Source organism: Streptopelia decaocto (genome assembly GCF_964273445.1).
Source record: "Streptopelia decaocto genome assembly, chromosome: 8".
NCBI classification, from domain to species: Eukaryota; Metazoa; Chordata; class Aves; order Columbiformes; family Columbidae; genus Streptopelia; species Streptopelia decaocto.
In genome coordinates this window covers 2,921,932-2,947,442 of record NC_138662.1, presented here as the reverse complement: position 1 = coordinate 2,947,442, position 25,511 = coordinate 2,921,932, and the positions used below count along the sequence as shown (strand labels likewise).

General features: G+C 42.6%; 1 protein-coding gene across 4 annotated transcripts in view; it reads right to left on the bottom strand.

Annotated features, from left to right (window-relative positions):
• The window catches only part of WNK2 (WNK lysine deficient protein kinase 2), a 112,208-nt gene that overhangs the window by 13,612 nt on the left and 73,085 nt on the right, over positions 1-25,511 (bottom strand). For 2 of the 4 annotated variants that reach the window (XM_082059986.1, XM_082059987.1), the window contains exons 14-28: positions 23,643-23,692; positions 21,700-21,865; positions 21,503-21,619; positions 21,172-21,339; positions 20,901-20,946; positions 19,633-19,749; positions 18,022-19,166; positions 16,604-16,676; positions 15,070-15,125; positions 14,322-14,992; positions 12,244-12,458; positions 9,940-10,155; positions 8,900-8,998; positions 3,398-3,442; positions 1,369-1,622 (exon numbers count right to left, since the gene is read on the bottom strand). In XM_082059986.1, coding sequence (XP_081916112.1) covers positions 1,369-1,622; positions 3,398-3,442; positions 8,900-8,998; positions 9,940-10,155; positions 12,244-12,458; positions 14,322-14,992; positions 15,070-15,125; positions 16,604-16,676; positions 18,022-19,166; positions 19,633-19,749; positions 20,901-20,946; positions 21,172-21,339; positions 21,503-21,619; positions 21,700-21,865; positions 23,643-23,692 — 3,438 coding nt within the window. The remainder of the gene's footprint in view (positions 1-1,368; positions 1,623-3,397; positions 3,443-8,899; positions 8,999-9,939; positions 10,156-12,243; positions 12,459-14,321; positions 14,993-15,069; positions 15,126-16,603; positions 16,677-18,021; positions 19,167-19,632; positions 19,750-20,900; positions 20,947-21,171; positions 21,340-21,502; positions 21,620-21,699; positions 21,866-23,642; positions 23,693-25,511) is intronic. The other 2 variants (XM_082059988.1, XM_082059989.1) reach the window with 2 other exon arrangements.

Below are 25,511 nucleotides of genomic sequence, written 5' to 3'. Positions count from 1 at the left end.
CTTTTCCAGCATTCCAAGTGGGCAGAACACCCCCCCATCAAATACCTCAAACTACTGCAGGTGTCTCAGGGAAAAGACATCAAGCTGCAGAAAGCACAGCACAAGACAGTAAGAAGTGATTTAACAGAACAAAATCTGTGCCCTCGCCATCACTTTCCAGAAATCCTCACTTTGTACTTACTAGCACCTCCTTTGACTTATTTTGTGAGAATAGAGCCTTAAGTAGATGTCACTGTTACTCCAGAGCAGGTTTACACTGCGTAGGATTATTTACTCTCTGCTTTTTGTTCACTTTTGGCAACTATGAATTGACATAAAGTTGCTTAATAAATTTGCACAAATGCTTTTCCCTGTGAAGAGAATATCCCACCAACTCAAAGCCGCAGGTACCAAAGCAGACGTGTAATCGCGTCTCCGGCACATCTCACTTCACAAACAGTAACTTTGCCTTTCTGCTCAATCCCATTGCCTTGTTTATACAGGATTACAAAGCAATCCCTCACTGGTTCTGCTTTTACTGTTTCTTTGCTTTAAAATTATTTGTGTTCCTCTACTTTAGCTCAATTTCTAGTCTCCCAAAAAAATATGAATGCAGCAAGAAGTATTAGCCAAAGGATTGTCCATCCATACAAAGGAGGAAGAGCTCTGGAAACCCAGACCAGAGCGGGACAGAACTATAAGCTGGGATTCTGCTGTGGGTTTTGTGATCGCCTCCACATCACCATTCAGCCACGGAAACAAGCGCTGAACACAGACACAAATGCCCATCACCATGTTTTTCCTGCTACTGAAAATAAGTGGGAATGAAAAGGGGCGCTTTGAATTTCCATTTTCTTCCATTTTACTATCACAGAGTTTCTGAAGGTGTATTTTCACGAGGCTGATGGCCTCAGTGATACCCAATGCAACACACAAGGGTCACAAACCCATCCAGCTGTTACCCGCCCTGTGCAGCGCAGCACTCGCTCCTACTAAAACAAGGGCTTGCTACCACCAAGCCACCGGCCCAGCCTATGGAAGGTTAATATTAAACATCAAAAAGAGCAAAACTTCCGGAATTGTGAGAACTAGAGTTAAACAACATATGGTTAATAGTGTGAGTATTGCTGTATATTGCTGTTAATAAGCAGTTTGCAATTTAAAAATATATACTTTATATACATATATTGCAGCCCATATATCCCTCATTATTATTCCAAAAGACGATTAAAAAAAAAAATCTAGTTTAGTACTTAATTAAAAGACATGGACATTTATAGGAAGCATCTATCTGAAGTAATTTTAGTCTATGTCCTCCTCCAAATCTGGGTTCTGCAAAGGCTTTCAGACACATAGCAAAAGGTATGTTCTTCAAGGAGTGCCACTTACTCCACACGTCTCATTCTGTGTTTGCATGGGATTAGCCTTTGGCTCCATGTCTTGCCTTTTTTGGTTCTGCTTCAGTTGGTTTAAGGAAGGTTTTGTCTGTGCAGCTCCAACAGTTTTGCTTGTCCACTGGTCAACCAGCTTGTGAAGATCGTCTGTGAACGTCCCTTTCTTGTTGTTACTGTTGTTGGCCTGAACCTGCAGGGTCGAGTGCGGGACGGGCTCAGGACACGTTACCAGACTGTTTGTTGAGGATCCTGGAAAACCACACACAGAGAAAGTCGAGGATGGCATCAGCGCTTCCCCACCGCTGCTCAAACAGTTTCTACCGCAACCAAACGGTGGCTTTGCTGACCTTTAACCCTCCCCCCCATTTCTACAGAACAGCTTTGCTTAAAGAAATGGTCCAAGTCCAATGTGTTTGTATTTTCTATTACATTCCGTTACCTCAGCCACTGGCTGTTGTGCCCACAACTTCCCTCCAGGTGAAACTAATGACTCAGAGAGAAGCGGATGCAGACATAGAATCATTTTGGTTGGAAAAGACCTTTAAGATCATAAGTCCAACCATAACCTCACTCTGGCACTGCCCCATGTCCTGAGAACCTCATCTCTGTCTGTCCAACCCTCCAGGGCTGGTGACTCCAGCACTGCCCTGGGCAGCCTGTTCCAATGCCCCACAGCCCTTTGGGGAAGAAATTGTTCCTAAATCCAGCCTCAACCTCCCCTGGCGCAACTTGAGGCCGTTTCCTCTCATCCTAAAACCCAGTAACACCCACATCCTCAGGCTCACAGTCTCTCCAAAGGAGGCCACAATGAGAGAGTGGGAGGCAGGATGGATTACTTGCTAAAACTGCACACAATTAAAAAAAGGAATTTACTATTTATTTTACTTGCATAGGATTACTGTCCTCCTGGAAAAGTCATAACTGTCATAGAGGTTACAAGAAGGTTGGCTGCTACACATCAGAGGTTCCAGGAACCCCCAATCTCTCTTGATGCATTAGGCCCATTATCTCTGCCATCTGCATATTTTTTGGGAAAAATACCCATCGGGATCATTAATGTAAAAGAAGAAAGAGGAGAGAGGAGGACGTAAGGGGTTGTTTGAGTTTTTGAGACAAAGTTAAACAACTTTTGGTACAGATAAAAGCAGACAGGAAGAGTATCGACAGAGATTTAATTTTGTATGTTCACTTATTCCTAAAAGAACTGGGGAAGAAAGTCCGTCCTTTTAAGGTGTTTCTAACTACAAGCCTGACGCAGGAAAATCAGTGGGGAAGAGCAACTGAAGGTGCCTGAATTTGACCTAAATGGAAAATAGAAAGCAACTTTCCAGCTAATGTATCTGATATAGGTACAGATTTGAAATAAAGACCATCTCTCCAAGCAAAAAGTTCTTAAAACTGCAGTAAAGTTATTATATAAACAAACACAAACGTTCAGTCATTTTTTTTTCTATTAATCAGTTACCAGCCAATGAAACTGAGTAAACTAATTAGTCCTATGGTTATATAAAACACATTAATAACCTTTAAATGATCATGCATTCAACCTGCAACATGACTTCTAAGTGAATATTGCTAATTTCCTTTTCCTTTACTTGGGGAAAGGGACTAGTGAGAAAAACAAGTATTTTGGCAGGAAAGCTCTTCAATTAGTGTTGAACATTTCATGCAGCTCGACAGCAACAAGGTTGTTTTAAGCTCTAAATCCCTCCAGCAGCGAACTGCAGTCATATAAAGGTGCGTATTTCAGAAAGACCAACCCTGAGTGCGGGTTTGGCGCCACAGCGTGCACAGTCTCACACAAACACCACAAACCGGCTTGCAGCATGCGTGGTTCCCAACACATCACGGCACATGCATTACTAGAAAAGTATCACAATTTATACAGTCTAACTTCATCTCGGTATAAAAGCGTCAGCTCTATTTATTAAACAACTAGCCTTTAGTAAAAGATATAGTTAAAAAAGCAAAAAAACATCCCATGCCATGAAGGAAATACTGAGAAACAAAAACGGGATAGTTACTACTACTGTGATCTTTGCCTAGACATAGTCGTTTCAAGGTGGACCCTACAAGGTAAAACAATACAAGACATACAGAATTAGGTAAGACTAAACACAACAAATCTGACGGACAAGCTTCTGTATTTTTAAGCAATCAAAAAGTAGTTATTATGCAAGAAAGGACAGACAAAGTCAGCAGTTCAGGTGAGTAAAGGAAGTCTAAATAACTGGACAGCTCAAACCCTTCTTAATGTGCAGCCATTCAGAAGCTTTGAGAAATACAATAGCATGCCAAAAGCAAGGTCCCAAGACTTAAAGATGCATTTGTTTGTTAGTTTGGTTTTTATTATTATTATTTTTAATTTTTTTTTTTCTTTTTCCCCAAATTGCTTTGGCTTCCTATTCGGAGGTTTTGGTTCCTACTCTATTTATGCAGGAAATGATGTCAATTCAGCTTGTGATAGGAGGCCAAAAATGCTTTCAGGAACAAGTCAAGCTAGTCTGGCTGCAAAGACAAACTGTAAAGCAACTCAAAGTCCTGTTTTACAAGTCCAAAAAGATACATTGTTCTGCAGGTCTGAGGCCAATCGTCTCCAAGTACTTTATTAATAGGTTTTGTGTCTAAATGTGAGATTCTGAACTTCAATTGCAAGTAACTGTGAAAGAGTTTCCCTTATGCCTTGTCCAAGTGCAGAAAAAACAATCCAGCAGGGTAGCTGAGTTTCATTTAACCAAACTACTTTTTTTTTTCGTAATTATCTCATTCCATCCTTCATCATAATTTTATATATTCTGCTGGATAGTCAGAGTGTCAGAAGTGTGCTGAGAACCCTATTTCACTGTCACATTTGCCAGACATAAGCACTGTTTCTATTTGAGTGCCAAATTTCCTGAAAGGTATTTTGGACTTGGTAAGAAGATCATTGTGGTATGGGAGGAGGTGAATGTCTGACATGGGGCATGGCAAATTTATTGTGAAGAAGCACTTAAACATGAGCAAAATCAGAGAGCGGGGCAAAAAGCAAGGTACAGGATGGATGTGCTTGTTCTCTGCAGCAAACCAGTGTCGATATTTTATGTTACTGTGCCAGAAATGCAGCTTTAAAACTCAGAGACTGCAGGTCCAGGTTGACATAGGCTCTGAATGAGGCTTCGTAGGAGAAAGGAGAGACATCAGTCAGAGACTGAGGAAGAGAAAGTACAGAAAACAGGGAGGAAAAAAGGGAGAAGAAATGTTTGTGTTTTGGTATGAGTGGCATGAGGAGGAACAGAAGGATTGCTTTGAAAGATTTTCTTATTATTTCATATAGTCTAATGAGGTTTCTATTCCAGCAAAATCAGAAGGACATGACTACAGTGACATCTTATGCAAGCGCAACCAAGTTTAGTTTCTCACCTCAAAGCCTAGGTAACAAATGCAAATCACATTCACAACTCAATCTCTATTGTATTTTTAATTTTTCCCCCAGATATACCTTACCTTGCCTAGCTCTCAAAGTTAGCTTAGAGTTCCATAACTCCCATTATGGAACCGTCAGTGGCAGTAATACTAGAATGCTGTTTTCTTAACTACGCTACATGCAGAAATGCTGCAGGAATTAGTACTATTTGGCACAATATGTATGCAAATGAAAAGCAACTGCCTGCGAAAAATAAAAGCAGGCAGCTGACTACAGTGCGTGCTCAAATGCGTGTGAAAGTGTTTAATCACCAACCCCTCTGCTTCCTGAAAGCGAGTCACAAGTGCATATGCACCTCAGGTGCCAAATCAAACCTGGGGCCCCTGCTCACGTATGGAAGTGATGCCAGAGAGATTCACCAAATGCCCAGGTGAGGGTGTTAAGGAAAATATATTACAGAGGAGTTGATTACCAAAAGGAGCCGTTTCTCCCAAACAATCTCACTCCGGCACGTTGCTTGGGAGATGAGAACCATTATCTAAGTGGTGATGCTGCCTCAAGCAGGGACTGATAGTCATCGGTTACAATTGGTTTTAAATTCAAATCCAATTTAAAACGCACTTGCTAAACCTAATGCACCAGATTAATTGTATTACTTCTAAAATCAAGGTGTTTAACAGCTGTACAGTTAAGGAGATGAATCATAATTAAGATTTAATCTAAGACTGCAGAAGTTCAACAGTGTTTTACCTCCAATTCAGATTTCTTATCTGAGAAATTAAGCAGCTATTATATCATACAGGACAGAAAAAATCCACTGTCCCATATTTGCACTCTAACAGCTGCCAAAAAGCTTGAAAGCTAAAATAAAATAGAAATGGCAATAAATTCTTAGACCATTTCCATAATCACGTATGCACATACAATAATATTAATTATTACAGACTCGACAAAAATTGCTTTACACAAGTCTAAGCCAATTGAAGCTTTTGAACATCCCAGTCACAATTGGTGTAAACTCTTCCCTATGACACCCTTGCAATTTAAGCCAGGGAAGGAGCTCAGGCTAAAAATTATGCTGAAGCCTATAAAAAATTACTCCATTAGAAGTGCAAAGGAAAAGTTAACATTGGACATGGGGAACAGATCAAAAGCTGTTCTGGGACAACACTGGGAAGGTGTTCAAGTTTGATGGATGTTGTAACCAGGGCGAGATATTTGGTAAAACTATCCTGAACGCATCTGAACCTTTTTTTTTGTTTTAAACCTGCTGCGCATTCGCCTGCTCATCTACAGTACAGGCCTCACACTGGAATATCCAAGCTCCCCAAAGCGCTGCTTCTCCTTAATTAAATGTATAGATTCAGAACGTTTCTGAAAATCCAGCACAACTTTTCCCAACAGCTCTCCAAGAAACAAACAAAAAATCCCAGGGAAACCTCGACCCGTGGAATAGCCCCAAGGCCCCGAACTGCCCGACCACGGCCCTGACCCTCACTCGCCATCTGTCCCCAGCGCTCGCTCGCCTCGCTCGAGCCACAAGCTGGTGTCACCTCATCTGAGCACCCGGTTCTGCCTGCACCCTGGGTCAACTACAGCCCTTTGGCAGGGAAGGAGCAGAAACTGGCTGGTGTTCCCAGCATCATCTAGTGCTGTTTTTCCTGAGGCCATGGGCATGGCTGCTCTGGACACTAGCTACATGGAACCCCTGGCTGTCCCTAGGGAAGGACTGGGCCACCCGCAGCCAGAGTCCCAGCCTGGTTGGGTTGCAGGAGCTCTGTAGATCCCCAGCCCAACCCCTGCTCACGCAGGGTCACCGAGCAGATCACACAGGTGGGTCCAGGCAGGTTTGAATGTCTCAGAGAAGGAGACTCCACACCCGCTCTGGGCAGCCTGGGCCAGGCTCTGGCACCTCCCAGCAAACAAGTTTATCCTCATGTTCAGATGGACCCTCCTGTGCTTCAGTCTGTGCCCATTGCCCCTCACCCTGGCGTTGGGCACCACTGAAAACAGTCTGGTCCATCCCCTTGTCACCCAGCCTTGAGCTACTTCTTCACCCCTCCACACACACACTTCCAACCTGTGGGATTTACCAGGAAAACAAGCTCCAGGAACCTCCTATCCCCATCAAAACCTGCCAGGAACTCAGCTGTGGAGAACTGTTCAGCAACTGAAGCGACAGGCAGTATTGGAACCTGAGCTGTGCCCCCTGAGCAGCGGTGAGTTGGGATGGGGCAGGGTTAAGCACCCAAAACTCAGTTCATCTTCTCATCTGACTCAGAAACGGGGGAGTAAAGCCTCCTCTCCAAACACCTCGCCCAGAAGAAACAGAGAAGAGAGCATATGGGCTGAGAACAGAAAGCCGTTAGTCGTGCCGAGTTATTTAAACATCGGGAGACTTCAGGAGTCGAAGGATTTACATATTCCCTTGCTTTCATTCACAATATCCATGCACCCAAACACTTTTAATAGGCTGGTTTTTAATTGCCATCTCCCAGTCTTTTTGCATCCTATCAAATAGCAATTCTGTGAAAGAGAGATGAAACCACTTCTGGGAATTGCATGTGCAGAGGAAAAAAAAAAACTACTGTGTCCATTATAATACCAAACGGGAAAATTTGTGATCTGAGAATTCCCCTCAGGTTCTCAAAAAAATCCCTGAATGCAAAATTGTCTCATGACTTCAGTCATTAAAAACTTGCATAGTAATAAATTCAGCATGCTGAGCTGTAAACATCCATTTTCAAGAACCTGAGTGCTTGGGCTTTGAGGGACCTCAAACAAAAAGAAAAATATCAAGATCATTATTTAAAATATTATTTATTCATAAAATTAGGAGGAGTGTATTTGAGTGGTCTTGTGCCTTTGATCTGTACCACTTGGATAATGACAAGCAACGTAGAACTCCAATGGGAGATCTGATATTAATGCAGATGAACTGTTACTTAACCAAACATTTTCTCAAGAACATTATTAGCCTTTCTAATGTTATATGTAAGTGGCCTATAGTACCTGTTCAGCACAACATATCTTTATTGTACAAGCAAAATCTGTTTGCCTAAAAAGCAGCATATATGATTGGGTAAAAAAAGTCTTAATTTTTTAATTAAATAGCTTGATATCATTTGGTTGAATTGCCAATTACTTTAGAAGTCATCCAAATAGGGTACAAATAGCAGGTGCACAATTATTTGAAAGAAAAAAATACAGGATTCTAGCAATCCATTTCAAAGTATCATCTGAAAATCTGATATTGCCTTTTACTTCTTTATGCTTTGATGAACTGCTAATTGACTTCATCTCTGAGGTCACATAAGGTCATAAGAAAATAAACTGAGTAAAGTGCTTCAGCCAGATCAACTTACACAAAAAAGTTGATGGTACTCGCCCTTGGAGTAACCAGATCTTCCTGCTGCTCATGAGTACATCAGAAATTGCTCACTTAAAGTAATTAAAGTGAATGCACGGGGAAAAGCCCGCCTAGAAAAGAGATTTTGAGAGAACTAGCTGGAGCACTATCATCTCAGCATTTCCACATGCAAAGAGCGGGGGAAAAATTAAAGAAAACAGAGTGGATATAAACAGTACTGTAGATCGTGTTAATACAGCCCTTGTATGGAAGTTATACCCTTCAGTGACCTTCTAGAATTGTATCAGCTTGCTACATGCATGTCTTCATAGTCCAAACATGTGTGAAAGAGACCATTCGTCTACAGAAGGATGGATTTCTTTTTGTTGTCGCTGGAACCGGGACAGCAGACATGTATATTTGCCACATTGCAAATAAAATTACTTCAACACAAATCACAGAAAGTACAAAAGCTTTGATAAGTCCAGGGTAAAATTTACCATAAGGCTATATAATAAATGATGAGATCTTCCACACATGCTTTTGGTGCCCAGGCATGAGCCAAAAGCAGTGCAAAAAAAGCTTTCATATGAAAAATTAATATAAATAAGGTGTGTTCATGAGGATTACTTAAAAGAAAGATAAAAAGAAAGAAAAGATGGCTCAGAACAAGGGGCATCCTGCCAAACATATTAGAGATATAAAACATGTAATTGGAAAAAGGGGGTAAAAGAAAGATGGACTGTGATAAAATACAAAAGAACAAATACAAACAGATGGACAAAGACACAGGTCCACTGAGGAATCTGGTACGAGGTTTGCTACTAGATTTATAGGTCACTCTCTCAGACGTTTGGTGGAAAACCGTCCAGCCTGCAAATGAATATAAAGGGAAGAAAACAAAGACACTTATAAAGTACAAGTAGCTGTGATCAGATGTCCTATACCAGTCAAATCAGCTTTGTTAGTTAAACATCCACATCTCCATTTTAACTTTGCCACAGAGGAGTACGTTAATTGATCATACACAAAGGATGCAATAACAGCCGAAGAGAACGGATAGATATTTTGTAGATTAGTTTGGCAGGATGTGCAATGAGAGGAAGGTATTTTAATCATCGTTATAACTTCCAATATGCATGGCAACAAGGTCAGTCAAAGCCTACCGAGGTGTGCAATACAGAGAGGTATCAGAGGTCAGGACTGGGGAACGCAGCCAATCTACAGTCATTTAGCTGGGACTCCAGAGTCATGCACAAAGTTAACCCCTTAGATAAAGGGAACAGAACTTGGTTCTCTGGGTGGCTTTTGGCTTTTTGGTTTTGTTTTTTTAAATCTTTTGTCCTCACACTCAAGATGGTTTGGTACTTTATAACAAGGAACTCTGGGTCTACCAGTATCAAGGAGCTAAAAAACAGCCCCAAATGAACCAAAGGAAACAATCTCCTATCCTTTATATTTTTTGTTTTCCTTCTTTTTCTCAAAAATCTGTGAGGCAGACTCCAGAAAAGGTATCAGTATAAAGCCACTGCTAGGAAAAATTAAAGTTATTTCCATCTTAAAAACTAGAATGCCTTCTTGAGTGTTGACTTTTAATACTTGGTAAGATAGATTAACTTTTGCTCTTCAGACAATACATCAACCATTTTTTTTTTTTTTTAAAAAAGATAAGCCAGTAATTTGGATTGTCAAAGCTTCACGTTCCTATCCCACTAGAAGTGAAATCCACTCTTAAGAAGTTCAAGCATAAGGGAAGCAAATTAATTTTAGCATGTGCTGGAAGACGTGCTGAACAGCTGCGGGAATAAAATCACCTTGGCCAGAGCTGGCGTTCACGTCGGCTCCGTCGGGGCCCAAGCCGGAGCAGATGTCAGAAGACAAAGAGGCTTTGACGGAGCACGGCTGCTGCGTCTGAACAGCCTTCCCGAAGGTGGCCGAGGCAGAGGACGGTACGGCGGCTGCTTCGGGAGATCCAGGCTGAGTTTTAGTTGTTTCTTTATGGGGTGAGTCTTTAGAGTCTGAAGGATTACCTGAAAGAGCAAACAATGCACGCAATGGCAAATGATAGGAAACTACCGAATAAAAACCCGCCTGGACACCTTCCTGTGTAACCTCATCTGGGTGTTCCTGCTCCATGGGGGGATTGCACTGGATGAGCTTTACAGGTCCCTTCCAATCCCTGACATTCCGGGGTTATGTGAAAAACCCGTGCTTAAAAATAACAGTTGATTTGCCACCAAGAGCAGTTTACAATCAGAATTTATTGATCAGCTGCACCAGAAAATAAACTACACATACTGTTGCTGATCCAGTTTCTCCAAGAAGCTTACAGAGTGGGTTTGATTTTTACAGTTTCTTTTCTACATTTTTGAGAAAGGCTGGAGCCGGGACTGGACAAGTTGCACTGCCAAAAATCAAGCGAGAGATGCAGAAGTGCCTGAGGAGGAGGTGTGAACGCACTGAACGACTGAGCAGAACAGGGAGGTTTGCTCTCACACGTGAAAGGTGGAAGCAAGCAAATGGAGAGGAATCAAAAGTTGCTGCAAAGACATTTATAGTTATCAAGAAATAGATAGACACACATCTATATATAAAATATCTGTATCTATCTACATGGATAACTAAGGTAAAGAGGCGTTAACACCGGAATAACTTAGTAGTAATTTGTTACATGGATTTATCAGCAAAAGCATCTAACAGTGGAAACAATTACATCAGTAACTGCATCAGAACTGCCTGCCCTTGGCCTGTGAGAAAGGACCTGGGAAGGCCAGAGAATGAGGCATCTATGTGGTCAAGAACGAGGAGACTCAGGCATAAATACAGACTCTCCAAGATAATGTGAACTTTACACAGTGCCTCAAAAAATTGAAGTAGTAACACAGACCAAATGCATAACAGAAAGCACAAACCCAAAAGCAGTCAGAGCAAATTCTGTTCAAACTGAAGGTTAGACAGAAAAGCAACAATGGAAAATGGGGACATTTTATGCAGAAATAAGCTTGAACTGTTTGGACTAGGGCAGCACACTGATATGAGCCAAGAGCCATGAGTGGAGATAGAGATGTGGGGTTTGTGAACAGACTAAAAAATGGCTGAAGAGAAGCCAAGAACAAAGTGGACAAGGAATGGCCTGTGGATTACAGCCAAATATCTCATCCCAAGGAAAGGCAGAAAAGCCTCCGCATGCCCAAGCAGCAGCTGAAGAGCTGTAAAGTACTGAACGTTGCTTCAGGTCCTGTAGGCAAGAACACTGAGATTCACGATGGATCACAGCACATCTTGCCTCTGAAGAGCTTTGCCCTTCCTATCTCAGTTGAAATCCCTAAGTAAAAAGCAGAAATTTCCAATCCAGTCTGTAATGAAGATTGATGCAATGAAATTCAAAGTGGACCTACAATGCAGTGACGTTGCAAACAAGGGCTATCAGGTTTGAAATACAGGGCTAATGCTGGAAGTGCTGCTGCTCCTCTAAAGAACAGCATCAAATAGCTTGAAAGAAAGATTTTCATATTCTGTTCTACTTTTTGCCGAAGAAATTGGTACTGGTACCAATATCTCCAAGTTAAATTTTGCCTTTATACTTTGCAAAGAGATAATGACTCAAGACTGTTAACTGCTGTTTGAAAAATCCCAAACTACCTCAGATGGTCTAAGCATCTATCAGTTTTGTAACAGATTTTTTACTGCACATCCTTCTGGGAAGCATATTAATCCAATCTTATTTATACGGCATCATGTAGGAAAAAGTAAACAACAACAATATACAGCACATAATCAACAGAGGATAACAGCACCTAAGAGGTGAATACAAACATCAATAAATTGCATTTGGAGAAAGGATAAGAAAATGTAACCGGGCTGTATTCCAAACTGAAGTGGAATATTGTTTCTCTGCCAAGCATTGTAACCGATGCAGAGAAGATATGTATGGTTCAGCACTGGGCAGCTCTAAGAAGCCTGTCCCAAAGGAAACCCAGTTCCAAACCAGTTTGCAGTGCACAATGTTGTATTAAAGACAAGAAAAACCAGTGCCTTTCCCACAGTCCATGCCATTACACAGCAGAACCCCAACTGACACAGACAGTGGGTGTACAGAAGGAACCTCGTGTACCTACTTGTGCTTGGTGTTCCACTCCTGAGCTGCTGGACCAGAGGGTTTAACAGTTTTCCACCTTTCAATTTATTTTTGCTGGTTCTTCGGCGGCGGCTGCTTGGTGGGGCGGAGTGAAGGAAGCCCAGGTTGGGAGGAAGGGGTTTCCCTAACCGCATGTACAGCGCCTCTATCTCGTTCTTCTGCTGAGTCTGAAGTTCTGCAATTTCTTTCATATGCCTAAACGTAAAGAAATAAGGAACTCTGCTAGCGATGTATCTGATAAAGCACCACATCTTGACAGCATATTTAGTTATTTAAAACAAACAAAAAACCCTCACTCTTTGGCTATAAGAAGAATAAACTGCTCAACCAAAAGCAAGTAAAATTATAACAAGCTACTTGGCAAATGTGGTGACTGACTTCTCAGATATTCATTTATAAGACAGAATCCTAGACAACTAAAAAGATTTTCAACATCCTCAATAAAAACCATTGATTTTGACATGAGATCTGACAGGAACTCTGAACTATTCCAGAGTTTCTCTCTTCAAACCAGTAGTTTCTAGAAAGGTATGTACATCAGTTTGAAGGGGTTCAACATGGAAAAAAAAGAAGTGCTCTTATAAAAATGCCATTAGCACATGAATCATTATGTTAGTTATAAAGCAGATTTCACACTCCCAGCACCTGGGACAATCTTGAAGCGCCCCTCCCATCCCTAGCAGAACAAAGGACTGTGTTATGCCTTAAACATCTAGGGTTTGTTACTTTGGGAGGATAAGATAGGTAGCCTTGGAGGTCTTATCTTTCCTAAAGTTTTGTGTTTGGCTGTGGTGTCAGACAACTTGATCAGTGAAGGCTCCATGGCCTAATTGGGATGATAATTGGAATGATAGAGGTGAACAACCTGTCAGACAACCAATTATCAGAAGAAACCATGAACCAACAGCTACCCTGACAGGCAAAACAACTCACTTCTGCTCAGTACTGTGAACTTCCCCCTAGTTTGAAGACTTTAGACCCATTTCCAGAAAGTCTTCCTAATTAGCATGCAGAGCTAACAAAGGGAGGAGATGAATCCCCCACATGCAAATGAACAGGGTTATAAAATGACCCCAGGCGTGGCGTGTATGTGCCGCGCAGCGTGACTGAAGTCTTCAACGTGACCACCCTCCCTCTGCAGGACATCATCGCTGGACCAATAACCTGTGGAGTGGTGATATCTTACTCTCTCTTTTAAATCTTAGTTTCCCTTTTTCTTTTACATATAAAAGTAACATCGTTGTAAGTTCTGCTTAAGTTTTGCGTTATAGTTACTAATTGTTGCCAATCCACCATTTTTAGAAGGACTTTTGCTGTCAATGTGTTGGTAAGTTTTGTGATATTATAACATACTTTTGCCAAGTCACTAATCACTGTAATTTGTATTCCATCACGCGCTTTTAGTAAATTCATCCTTGAATTGGACCCCTGGAGTGATTGACTGTCATTCACTTTGCATCACCACGCAGAAATACCCAGAGTTAACTCACACCGGATCTCATCCACTGGGTCAGGACATGTGTTGGGTTCAGAGTTAACTCATCCCTCACCCCATCTGTTGGGGCAGGACAGGATCCACCCGCAGGTACGCTAAAACCAGTCTGGGAACTGCCCTGTAGCCCTGACAGCCTAAACCAGCCTTGCAGAGAAGGGCACGATGCGAGTGCCATCGCAGCTGTCTATGCAGGCAGCCAGATTAATTTTATGCTGCTCTAAATAGCGTCCACATGGGAACCTACCATCATGTACATCATGCGTGCTACCGCTTGCTGCCACATAGCTGTTCAATAAGGAAAATGGGCAGCGCAGCAGAAATGTTTTGAGGTTTAAAAAACTTACTATTCAATTATTCTTCTTCTAAATGGAACTGTCAAATAAAGTAATGCATAAAAGGGTGTAGTATGACATTTGGGGGAATATCTTAGTGATGCCTCATTTGCCCAGAACCAGTGTACTCATCACAGCGATGAAAAATGCATGTTTGTTCCTTGTATGCAGAGACACTGTCTAGGTATCTTAACACAAGCCTCCCTGGCCTTGTTTGCAAACCCAACATACTTTTCTCTCAGGTTCTGCAATTCTTTCTTCATATCTGCGTCTTCAAATTCCGAGTCATTGTCGCTGCTCATGTACGACGACTGTGAGTGGAAAGATGTTATGTTGATGGTGGGAATTTTTGTTCCTTGCCCGTTCGGTGAATCGAGTGCTGGTGAGCTAGATTTTCCAGATCTTTGCAGAAAAGCAGCTGCTTTTTTAATTAAGTCGGTGGCCGTGCTACTGCTGGGGGGGGACAGTTGAGCAGCAGCAGCCGGCTGCCGATGGAAAGGCTCATCGGCGGAATCACTCGAGCCCTGGTCACAGAGGACATCGACAGAAGAGGCCGTCTGCACCCGCCGGACAGCCGTCTTCAGGTCCGGGCTGGAAGGCAGCACATCCAGATAGACGTCCGGTGGTGCCGAGAACCTCAAGCAGTGTGGCGCTGCTAAAGTTAATTCATCTTGCGTGCTGATTACTGAAAACCTGCCAATGGTTTTGGCTGGTGTGCCGCTATCATGAGTTTCAGCCTGTTTTCCATAGGAACCAGAGTCTAGAGAGTCATTCCTTTGAAGGTTATTTATCACCCCATCTGCTGTAGATATCTGCGTTACAGACGGAGTCAGAGTCTCAGCCTTCTCGCTCCTTTTAGAAGTTTCCATCTGTTTAGTTATGCTTGATGATGTAGGTGCAACCTGGAAAAAATAATAGCAATTAATTTTGAAAGTAACTGTAAGAATCAAGCATAAAACCGCTCCGACTTTCCAGTTACCTGAAGGAGGCCTTTTGTGGTAGCAGCAGGAGCAGAAGCGATGCTTGCAGCTGAACCTGTTATACAAGTTGGAAAAAGACATATATTCAGGTTTGAAATGCTACAGCATAAGAAAAGCCGATGTGTTTATCGTGAAAAACTGAAGTTTGATGAAGTGTAGCACTAAAGAATAATTTAAATATCTAGTCTTCATAATACAGGACCTATAATGCAGAAGGCAATATTGATGACAATATAAAATATCTGCAGGTAGGGACTCTGTTCAGTCAACTGATTTGGGGAATTGAAGTAAGAGGAGTGTAGAATTTCATTAGTCAATTGAAAGATTTTTGAGGAGAGTCTTCTGATTTAAGAATTATATCTGCACAGTATATTGGGCCTGCATTACTAAGGTATTCATGATATCTGAAAAAATAACTGCAGTCAGATATTCATGCACAAAATGCTGCAGTTGAGCACAGCTGGACTGGGGTTTCACACCTTTCATTTGACAGGTACCACCACCAATTAAAAATGGCTGAGGCAAAGTTAAACAGCACATTGCTGAAAAGACGGCCACTTGGACCACAGCAGCATGCAAGAAGCCAAATTCTAGCGGCAATAATCAAAAGGAGATTATTTCACAAACTGGACACTAGTTTTGAAGTTAAATCAATAAACACAAGCTTTTCAGAAAGCTGCTTTCTTATGGCACATGGCAGAGTGAACATAAGGCTAAAATATCTCATTTCAGAGTTCTGAAATGGTGAAATACTTCACTGCTTGATGGTATCTAAGATGCATTAATTTTACTACACAGTGCTACATTCCACTTGCACACTCTTTGTCTGCAGCGAGACAAATGCAGTGGCTGCCCACAGCTTTCCCCTCGCACACTGACCCAGAGCGGGGCACAACCTACACCCACCACGCAAGAACGACAAAGCTGTTGTAGCCAGCTTTGCCATGACCTCAAAATATATATATTATAAGCCATCCCGAACCTCACCCACCACAGCAGGAGCAGTTACAGGTTCCTCAGACCTTAACACTTCCCATGACTTACAAGACAGGTAAATGAAGCGTGATAAATACCCAGCGTCTTACGATAGCTCCTCCTATGTTGTATCACAGAAAGTGCCATTGCATCTAAAGGACTGTTTCCTAGTTCTGTGTGGGGCTTCCTTGAAATATCTTACAGGCTTCCAGCCAGAGGGGCCACCCTCAATCATGTTATTTTTGTCAACATGTTTTTATGAAACCCAGGAAATCCAAGGGACTTGCTGTTTGGACTTTTTAAGGGCACGGGAAATTTATTATTGGGAATGTAGCTGTCCATGTGAATACCCTACACCTACACCACAGACGTGTTACATATCTATGGTTTAAAATCAATCTGCCTTGTGAGGCCATTTCTTTCTAGGAAGCTTAACAGAAGTGAGATGTTTAATATTAGTTATATGACAAATAGGACCAGAAGTGCCTTGCTCTGGCAGAGGACCACACACAGTACAGACACATCGCTGCGTTCATCACTGCAAGGAGCATTCATTACCTTTTCTGCTTGCTGACCCACCTCTTGCTTCTGAGGAATAAGCACTGATGCCGGTCACCTCGGACACTTCAAACTTGCAGTAAAAAGAAAAAAGAAAGAATTTCAGTCTCACAAAGTTGAAAGGCTTCTCCTTCCCTCTCACCCCCTCTCTGCCCTGACACTATTGTAGAATATTAGATTTTATAGTGGCTGTGAGGTGGCCTTCTTCTTTTCCTTCAACTCCTTTTTTCCCTCCCTTGGAAGAAAAATATCAGTGGCAGTGTCTCAGAGGGAACTGCAGCCTAAGTTACTAAAAACCAGGCACTGAATTTTTTTTTATATATATATATATATATACACACACACACATATATATATACACACATATATATACATATGTATGTATACGTGTATATACATATATACACATATACATCAGTTTGAGGTTTTGTTCTGGTTTGCTTTTTCAGATAGACTGTACATTCTTCATCTGTATGTCTGTCTGCAGAAATTCTAGGTCTCTCTTTACTTACTGGCACAGATTTTAACAGGACAAATTCAAATCACTGGAGAGACATAACACCTTTAATCGAGATCTGCTGTAGAATGTCATTGATCATTATAAACAATATGCTCTAATGAGTTACTCAAGTGCCATCTTTCCTGTAACACAGAGCATCTTTCAAGCCATTGATAGAGCTGACACTACAGTGAACAGCCTCATCCTGGCTAGTGGTGACATAATTATCTCCAGAAATGCTGCTTTTCAAGTAAGATATGCACTGATCCTCTAGCAGAAAGCACTGCAAATCTGTTGAATTTAATAAACTCAGGATTTTATCTGAAAGAACGTAACACAGGTCCACAGTCGAGACATGGAGCGAATATTGATCCAGACCACCTGCTCCAGCCTTCCTCAGGTGCTTCCCAGAGGAGTCTTGCTCTGCGGAGTTCAGGGGGAGACAACAGAAACCATTACTGGGAGCTAAGCAAGCTGCTACCTAGGGAGTGTCTGCCGTTGGCTGCAGCACTTGAACAAATCCAAGGCTCCTGAAGTGTTTATTTCATTCGGACTGACTTGGAAGGCAGGCATTATAACCACTGCCATTAATTCACATTAAAAAAACATCATACTGAAACGTGATCTTCATCAGAACTTGAATGACTGTATCCCTCATGTGTTATACATTTTTAAGCTACAAAAAAAATTATCACGTTTCTTGCCTGCTTTAGAAACAAGAGGAGAACAAATTAAGATGATACACCACTTTTAAAGCCAAAGGAAAAATCTGGCTTTCGCTACCGTGTGCTTAAGCAGAATGAGTCAGAATGCATCTGATAAGGTAAAAATTTAGAACTTCCACACTGGAAAGCAGTCAGACTAAAAGATACCCAGGAGCAGAAGTGTCAAATGTTTAGAGAAGCAAGAAGTGTCCTACCACAGGCTCTTTGGTTCTGAGCTCTGTCCTGGTGCTGTCCGTAGCGGCTGGATTTGGGGCTGTGAAGGGCAGAGTCACGGCTGGACTGGCCAGCGTCGGGTACTGGGAGGTCTCGGATGGGACCAGCGGCACCGAGGGAACCTCAGCAGCAGCTTTCACCTCCTGGCCGGCACCTGCAGCTTTATGGCTTGGTTCTCTCAAATCCAACACCAACGCGGGAACCTGATCTTCGGGAAAAGGCGGCAAGTTAAATTCGCTGTCACCCTGTTCCAGTGGGGCAGAGGCCTCCGGAGTCCCCGCTGATGCTGAAGAAGTAGGAACGTATTCCTGGTAAAGTAAATTGCGCAATTTCTCATCAAGACTTTTTATCGTGTTGTCAACGAAGTCCACCCTGGGCGGCCCCTCTCCGTCAGACTCTGCGGCGCTGGGCTGCAGCAGGGCCATGCCCAGGGCCACGGGCGGCGCCTGGGGCAGCACCGCGTGCGGCTGGGACGCGGCCGCCACCGCCTGCGTGGGGCTCTGGAGCCGAGAGCCCGCCAGAGCCAGCGGGTCGGCCGCGGGGAACGCCTGGCTCAGGAAGGCGTGCGGCACCGCGCCGTGCGGGCCAACCTCCGGCAGGTGAGGAGGGGCCTGTGCCGCGGGCTGCCGCTCCAGCACCACGGCGTCGGGGAGCACGGGCAGCGGGCAGAGCTCCGCCGCCTTCGCGGGAGCCGCCGTGTGCGGCCCCACGCTGCAGCAGGCGATCTCCACGTCGGGGACACACGTGCCCTCATCGGCTGGCGGCTGCCGGCGTGGAGGAGCCAGGAGAGCGTCGGGAGGCTCCTCTGGCACAGCGGCATGGGGGACAGGAGCGGCGGGCTGAGCGGCCATCGACGCCTTCTGTGGGGAATATTCCAGCTGAGCTCCGTTAGCAGCTGCCTGCTCCAGGAGGTTTGGAGCAGGTCCCGGTGGTGCCGGAGCGGGGAACTCCGCCTGGCCCAGCGCTCTGGCTGAGGATGGCGCAGCAGGAGCTTGTGCCAAGGACAGGGAGACTCCAGCGGGGCCGTCACACACACTGGCTTGTAGGGGAAGCTGCTGGGCAGCTAAGACACCAGGCAGGTCTGTCACCGCAGCGCTCGCCGGCTGGTCATTCAACTGCTTCACATCTAAAAAGAACCACACATCAAGTTAACTTTTTTTACAAGCCACATAGAATGAACATCACCACAAAACTTCCTGGTTAGCTACAGTGATAACCACATCCAGCCATAACCCATTAGTGTGTCCCATTGGAAAATAACTTATGAGTCAAATTAGAACCTAAAACTGTAGATTATGCAAAAAATATTTCACTGAAAAGACACCAATTATTAGAACAGTGACCAGAACTTCAGCTACCTTGTAGCATTAAGGCAGAGTTGAAATCCTGAGATTCTCCCAAAACTCAAGTAAACATTCCTAATTCGGTTCAATACCAGAAACACACTTAAAATGCATGACTTAACAAAATTAACCATTTTCTTTCTCTGACTAAACGAAGGGAAACAATCACAACTAAGTCAGGTGAGAACGGAAGAGAGATGACACTGCAACTGCAGAGAAAAAACCCTTTTCTATAAAGTTTGTAAATACCTGGACCTTCAGACTGCTGCGAACTCTGAGGTACCGGCGGAGAAAATTCGGGTGCATCAGTAGTAGGGTTTTCCACAACTGGACATATAATAAACCACCTTTTCCCAGTATGCAAAACTAGAGGTGAAAAGAAAAAAGTAAACAAAAGCTTCCATACATTCCAGATCATCTGTCTTAATTCCCATGTTTAGAAAGAAAACTAGAGCTTCTACAGTATTAGCCAAGATTAAATCAACAGCTCCTAATTTGATTCTCATCCTTTCTGGAAGGGAGACAGTGATACCTCCCAATTGTGCCAGATATTATCAGTTCTTTGAAAATGTATCTTCAAGTGTTCATACTTTTAGAAGGGTAACAAATACGTACAAGAAGATTTTACTAAGGGTACTGTGGCCAGTTTTCTCAAAATGAAAAATTTGTTAATTACATAAAATCTATCCAGCTTGTCCTTTCCATGTTGGATGTTTTCTAGCTATTATTTCCTTCCACATCTTATCCCAAAGTCTGGGCATATGTAAATGGCAAACCAGAACTATACCACACTTTGTAACATTCATTAGTAGAAATGTCATGTTAAAAAAGGTGTACTGAGAAAATTATATGACCTTTACAGGCAAAAAATAAACCAGGCCTTTTGAGCAGAAAGTCAAGTTTGGAGGAACACCCGGTTCCTGCCCTTGTCAAAAGAAGCTCTAAATCATCCTTCTGCCCTGTAAGCATGGAGCACACACACAGCACCACACACAGTAACAGGATTTTAGGAACACCACTTCCTCCAGCAGAGGTTTTGTTTTCCCCTCCAGCACAGGCTTATACACAGAATAAAGAGCTAATTCCCTTCCCGTTTGCCTGTAAAACCCGTAAGATACAATTGTGTTCAGAAGGCCAAGATCCCCCCCCATAATACCAAAGTAGCCAAAAACTTATGGGTGAGAAGTGTCAATTAAATTACCATTGCAAACAATCTTTTAGCTTTCTCTTGCACACGTAGCTCTCGTCGTGAGGAGAGTGTCCTTGCCTGGGCCTGCCTGACCATTCCACTGCTGAGTATCAGCTTGGGTGGTCCAGGGCTTCCCTAAACACCCCAAATGTTGGATTATCCAGGTCAGCCCTGTGAGCTGCCAGGTTGCTAACAGCAGGGACCACTGTTATACCCATATTTCTACATGTATTTCCATCCACAAGTAACTGGTTGATTTCTTTCTGAATCCAGCAAACCTTCGCATAAGTGCCTTAGAGCTTAAGTTTGTATTCAAAGGCACACTTACCATTTTGTTGATACACAGGTGCCTTCATCTGAGACTGCCGCTTCTCCTGTTAAAAACACACAACCAAGAGAACAGAATGAGCTGTCTTGCATCAACGCAAGAGGAGCATCACTCCAAGGAGCGCTCATATTGTAACCCTTAATGGAGTAAAAGAATTATTTTTCTAGCTAAGAAATTATATGTATTTCAACACAGGATGTAAAATTAATTTATAGTAACTGGCTGTTAAAAAAGGGAATCAAAGTTGAAGTCTGTCTTTAATATTTCTTACCTCATTCATTTCCAGTCTGTTGGTATCTTGCTGGGGACTTGTACCCTGGTCAGAACTTCGTTCTCCTTCTGTATCTTCACTGAGCATATCTTCTGCTTTATCAATAATATCTTTCATTTGTTCAATAAAGGTCTCTTTCTCACTCTGCAATATGAATTCATTCTCTACCTATCAGGCCACATCAAAATAAAGAGGAAAACAGTAACATTTTGATTAATGTCCCATTCCACAGCTATGAGAACGCTTGGTCAACAAGCACATGTGAGAATAAGCTGATTGAAGCAGCTCAGTGCATTAAGAGACTGTGTGCAACCACATCACCCCGTCTTACCATGTAAGTAGCGATTTCCTCGGGTGCATCACCATCCAGATCAAACTTAAAAGTCACCATTTTGTGATTGTGTGTCTCAAGCTGGCACTCCACCATCTTATCCCCCGTGTTACAAACCTGCAAAGATTAACAGCGGTTATTTCCAGCAAAGCCAAAGGAATCCTAAAGTTACCCTCAGGCTAAGAGGCTGTACTTGCATTTAATATGGTCAGTTTGGGTCTGCTGGACTTCTCCTGGCGCGAGCGAGCGCGGGTAGATTTCTTATGTTTCTTTGAAGACTTTCCTTCTTGTTTTCCACTTCCTATTGCTCCTTCAAAGCTGTCACTCATCTCTTTACCCGAAGCAACATCTGGACTCATGTAGCTTTGTAAGAGAAAGGGAAAAAAAAACCCCAAATCAAACCACCACCACATACAATGGAGTTACACAAAGGTAAGATACATGACAGAGACTGCAAAAAGGTGCACATGTGCACTCCTTTGGCCCAAACCAAGCCTGCTACCAAAGATACTCAGTACCTGAAGTCAACTACAAGTTAGGCATGTACTATGGCTATCACACCTAATAAGAAATGATTTATTAACATTTCTGGCAATACCACAGGGAAAGTCCTGTCACTACATCCCCTGACCCCTGCACATCAGGGATCCTCACAGTCCCTCTCTGAACCGTAGAAAAGCCTCGTTTTTAAGGTCTAGTTTTCTCAGCTCCCGGTACAGCATCCCCTAAGACGCTGCCCCTGCTCTCTCTGCAGCTCTCGAGGAGCAGAAATAAGGTTTTATGCCACAAGTTTCCAGATGACCAGCTAGCAACAGTATGTTATTTTTAGCAGCCAAAACAGTAGCTGCTAACAACCTTATTTGTAATACGACATGTACAGAAAACATCAACATGCAAGTAATTTGCAGGGAATTTTCAGAGGTTCATAAAAACCACGTCAGGAGGAACTCTGTAAGACCATCTGGCCTATTTATTACCCCAAGGTATGATCAGCTCTGTCTAAATCAGTCCTCAGAGGTTTGTGTAAACTGATCTTACAAAGCGCCTGTGAACTCAGCATTCCTGGGCAATTTATTCCTGAGCGCATTTAGCCAGACGGGCTTAAAAGAATTTAAGTCTAACCTATGGATCTCTTGCTTAAGTATAAGGCTTTTATTTCTTGCCCTGCACTAGTTGCACAGAGCAGCTTACTTCTAGTCCCTTTGCAGCTACCTCGGATGTGTAACTCGATGTTGGGAAAGTGAACACATTTTGCGCAGAGGATACCCTCCAGATCACAGCTTTGCTGCCGTTGCCAGCCGTTCGATTTGGGTGCCATTACTCTCCACTCTACAAAAGCACAACCCAGCTCAGCATTGAGTTACACATACACCTGGAGAAGGGAAACCTCCCTCTGAGACTGCGAGACGTGTCCTGACACGGACTCTGCGCCGCTGCTGTCACGACAGGTGGCTTCTCAAACACAATGCTGGAACAGGCACGTTAGAATTTAATAGAAGGCTGAAAATGTGACGTGCCTTTCTGCAACAGATTAGATGGACAAACTTATTTATAACCAGAACTAAACTACAGTCACAAAATTTAGATTTCACTTTCCATTCAGTATTTAAAAGCAGCAAATCCTTGAGAAAAAAGAGTTCCGTTTCAAGGTTGCAGGGTTGCACTGACTTGTGTCAAGCTAACTTTTTTGGTGGTATAGAATGAAAACTTTAAAGTTCACAAAATTTAACTCATCTATTGAGGAAAACAGAACAGGGTCACTAAAATCCTAACCCCAAAGCTTTATAACCAATAAAGGTGGAGTTTTTATACAGGTTCAACGGCATCAAAACCAGGGACTGTACTGCTTCAGTTACCTTAACAAAGAGAGAAGTTACATGCGGAAATGAAAACTGTTGTACATATATCAAGGCTGGGATGCAGCACCCAAGCTAAAGAATTAAAAGGGTTGGAGGAGCCAAAAGAGGCACATTGCACATAGAACATGTGCAACATGCTCCCTAAACACACACCGTCCATCTTCTGCTCAGCTCCTGCTACTGCACTCTCAGCCACGGCAAAGGCCAGGCCTTGTGAACAGAGAGGAAAAACAGCCTCCAGAAAGAAAACATTTCTTATGCCAAAGAGATTATATTGATACCTTTCACAGCTCTGTGACAGACTTTGAAGTTTGTCCTGTATTGCCTGCTCCTAAAATGTAAGAAAAAGTCATTTAAGTAAATGCATTACATTGGGAGATGAAAAACACCTTTAAGAAAGCTTTGCTGTTGAGACACCAGTAATCCTAAACCATTCTGTTTAACCAATTTGCGGAATTCGGAATAAATGTCCCATTGTACCTTCTCAACATGACTTCAGTTACATCGGTAAGTGGGCACAGCCACTTTTGAAGGCAGAGCCTCTACTTCTGCTGTCTCTAAAGCAGAAGAGGTGGTGAAAGAAAAAATAGTCCTCACCACAGAGGAAAAACTTGATAGCCTGACATATCCACATAGAGCCAAAATAAAGTATAAACTCATTTGCTTCATTGCTCTGTGTAGTTTTTCAAAATATGTTAAGTATTCTCATTGTATTTGACTTATTGTGAAGATTTCTGCCAAAACTACAAATAAAAGATGAAAATGTATCCTTTAAAAACACAGCCTTCATCTCACATCCTCTTGCTGTCTATGCAAAAGGAATTTTCCCCTAAAAGCTTCCCTCTTTGCTGGTTGCAACATTAGGATAGCCATGGATAGCATGACTTTTGCACCAGGTAGGCCAGTTTTCACAGAATTTGTGATGATGATGCTACTGTAACGAACTTCCATGTATGGACACAGACACACACATGTATATAACTGTGTAGGTATATACACACCCCTCAAATATATTCATAAATATAATTATATATTTATATGTACATTTACAAACATTAATCTATAAAATCCTCCCATAGACACACAGCTAGAAACAAGCCCTCCAACTGTCATTGCTACATCTTAATACCAAATAGCTGGAGCTCAAAGGTCAGTGGATAACCCCACTCCCTGCTTCAACAAAAGAGAGCGATAAAAGAGTTCTGGCAGAGTAGCAACAAAACGCAGTGTTTCAAGTATATATCCATATGAAACTCCTCTTACACCCAAGAAAACCTTAGCAATGTATGTCACAAAATCAGTGCATTGATCAATTTGACCATCCTATGATACTGGATTAATTCCTTAGATTAAAAGGGAGAAGGGAGTTAATGTACAGGTGAAATGTGAGAATGAGGTTAGCAAAACAGTGGTTAAATGGTCCTAAGGATATGATAAAGTGACAGGACAGACAAGTGCCTCAGTAGGCATGGATTTCTCAGATAATAAAAGACAACTTGTACCCCCTCATATCACACTGCACAACAAAGAAGGTTATTATTCGCATTTCCAGAATCTCCAATGCATTGAAGGCTGTAGCCTTGGCATCAGCATTGATTCTGACATGAGCTGCACATCCAGAAAAAAGGCAGTTGGAGGCAAAATACCTGGAGTGAGGGATAAGCCTGACACAGGCTTTACTGTGGGACTCTGCAGGTTCTACCATTGCTGCTATATCTACTCTAGAGAACACAGAAATTCGTCAGGAAACGTTCTGCATCACAGCATGAATAGTTTTTTGACAAGAACTCAACTGCCACAAGAAGGAAAAGCAAAATGGAGAACCAGAATCTAGTTCTAGTGTCAGCTCCATCCTTACTGAACATCTTCTTGAAGAGGAGTTCAGTTGTCCCTCTACCCAAATTTGTAGCCTGTACTGTGTTGTAAAGGCATGAGGCACATGCATCAAAATGTGTAAAAAGAGATTTAGCTTGAAAAGCTGGAAATTGTTACTTTGGGAGGAAAGGTAGCTCAGAACAGAGAGCCACAAAAGGAGCAATCCTGAAAGCAGAATTGCTGAAGGGCATTTCCATTCAAGGAGGGGAACACATTAGTGTCTTACTGAAATCTGGTACAGATGCCAAAACCTTTGTTTTGCTTTGTTTATGGAT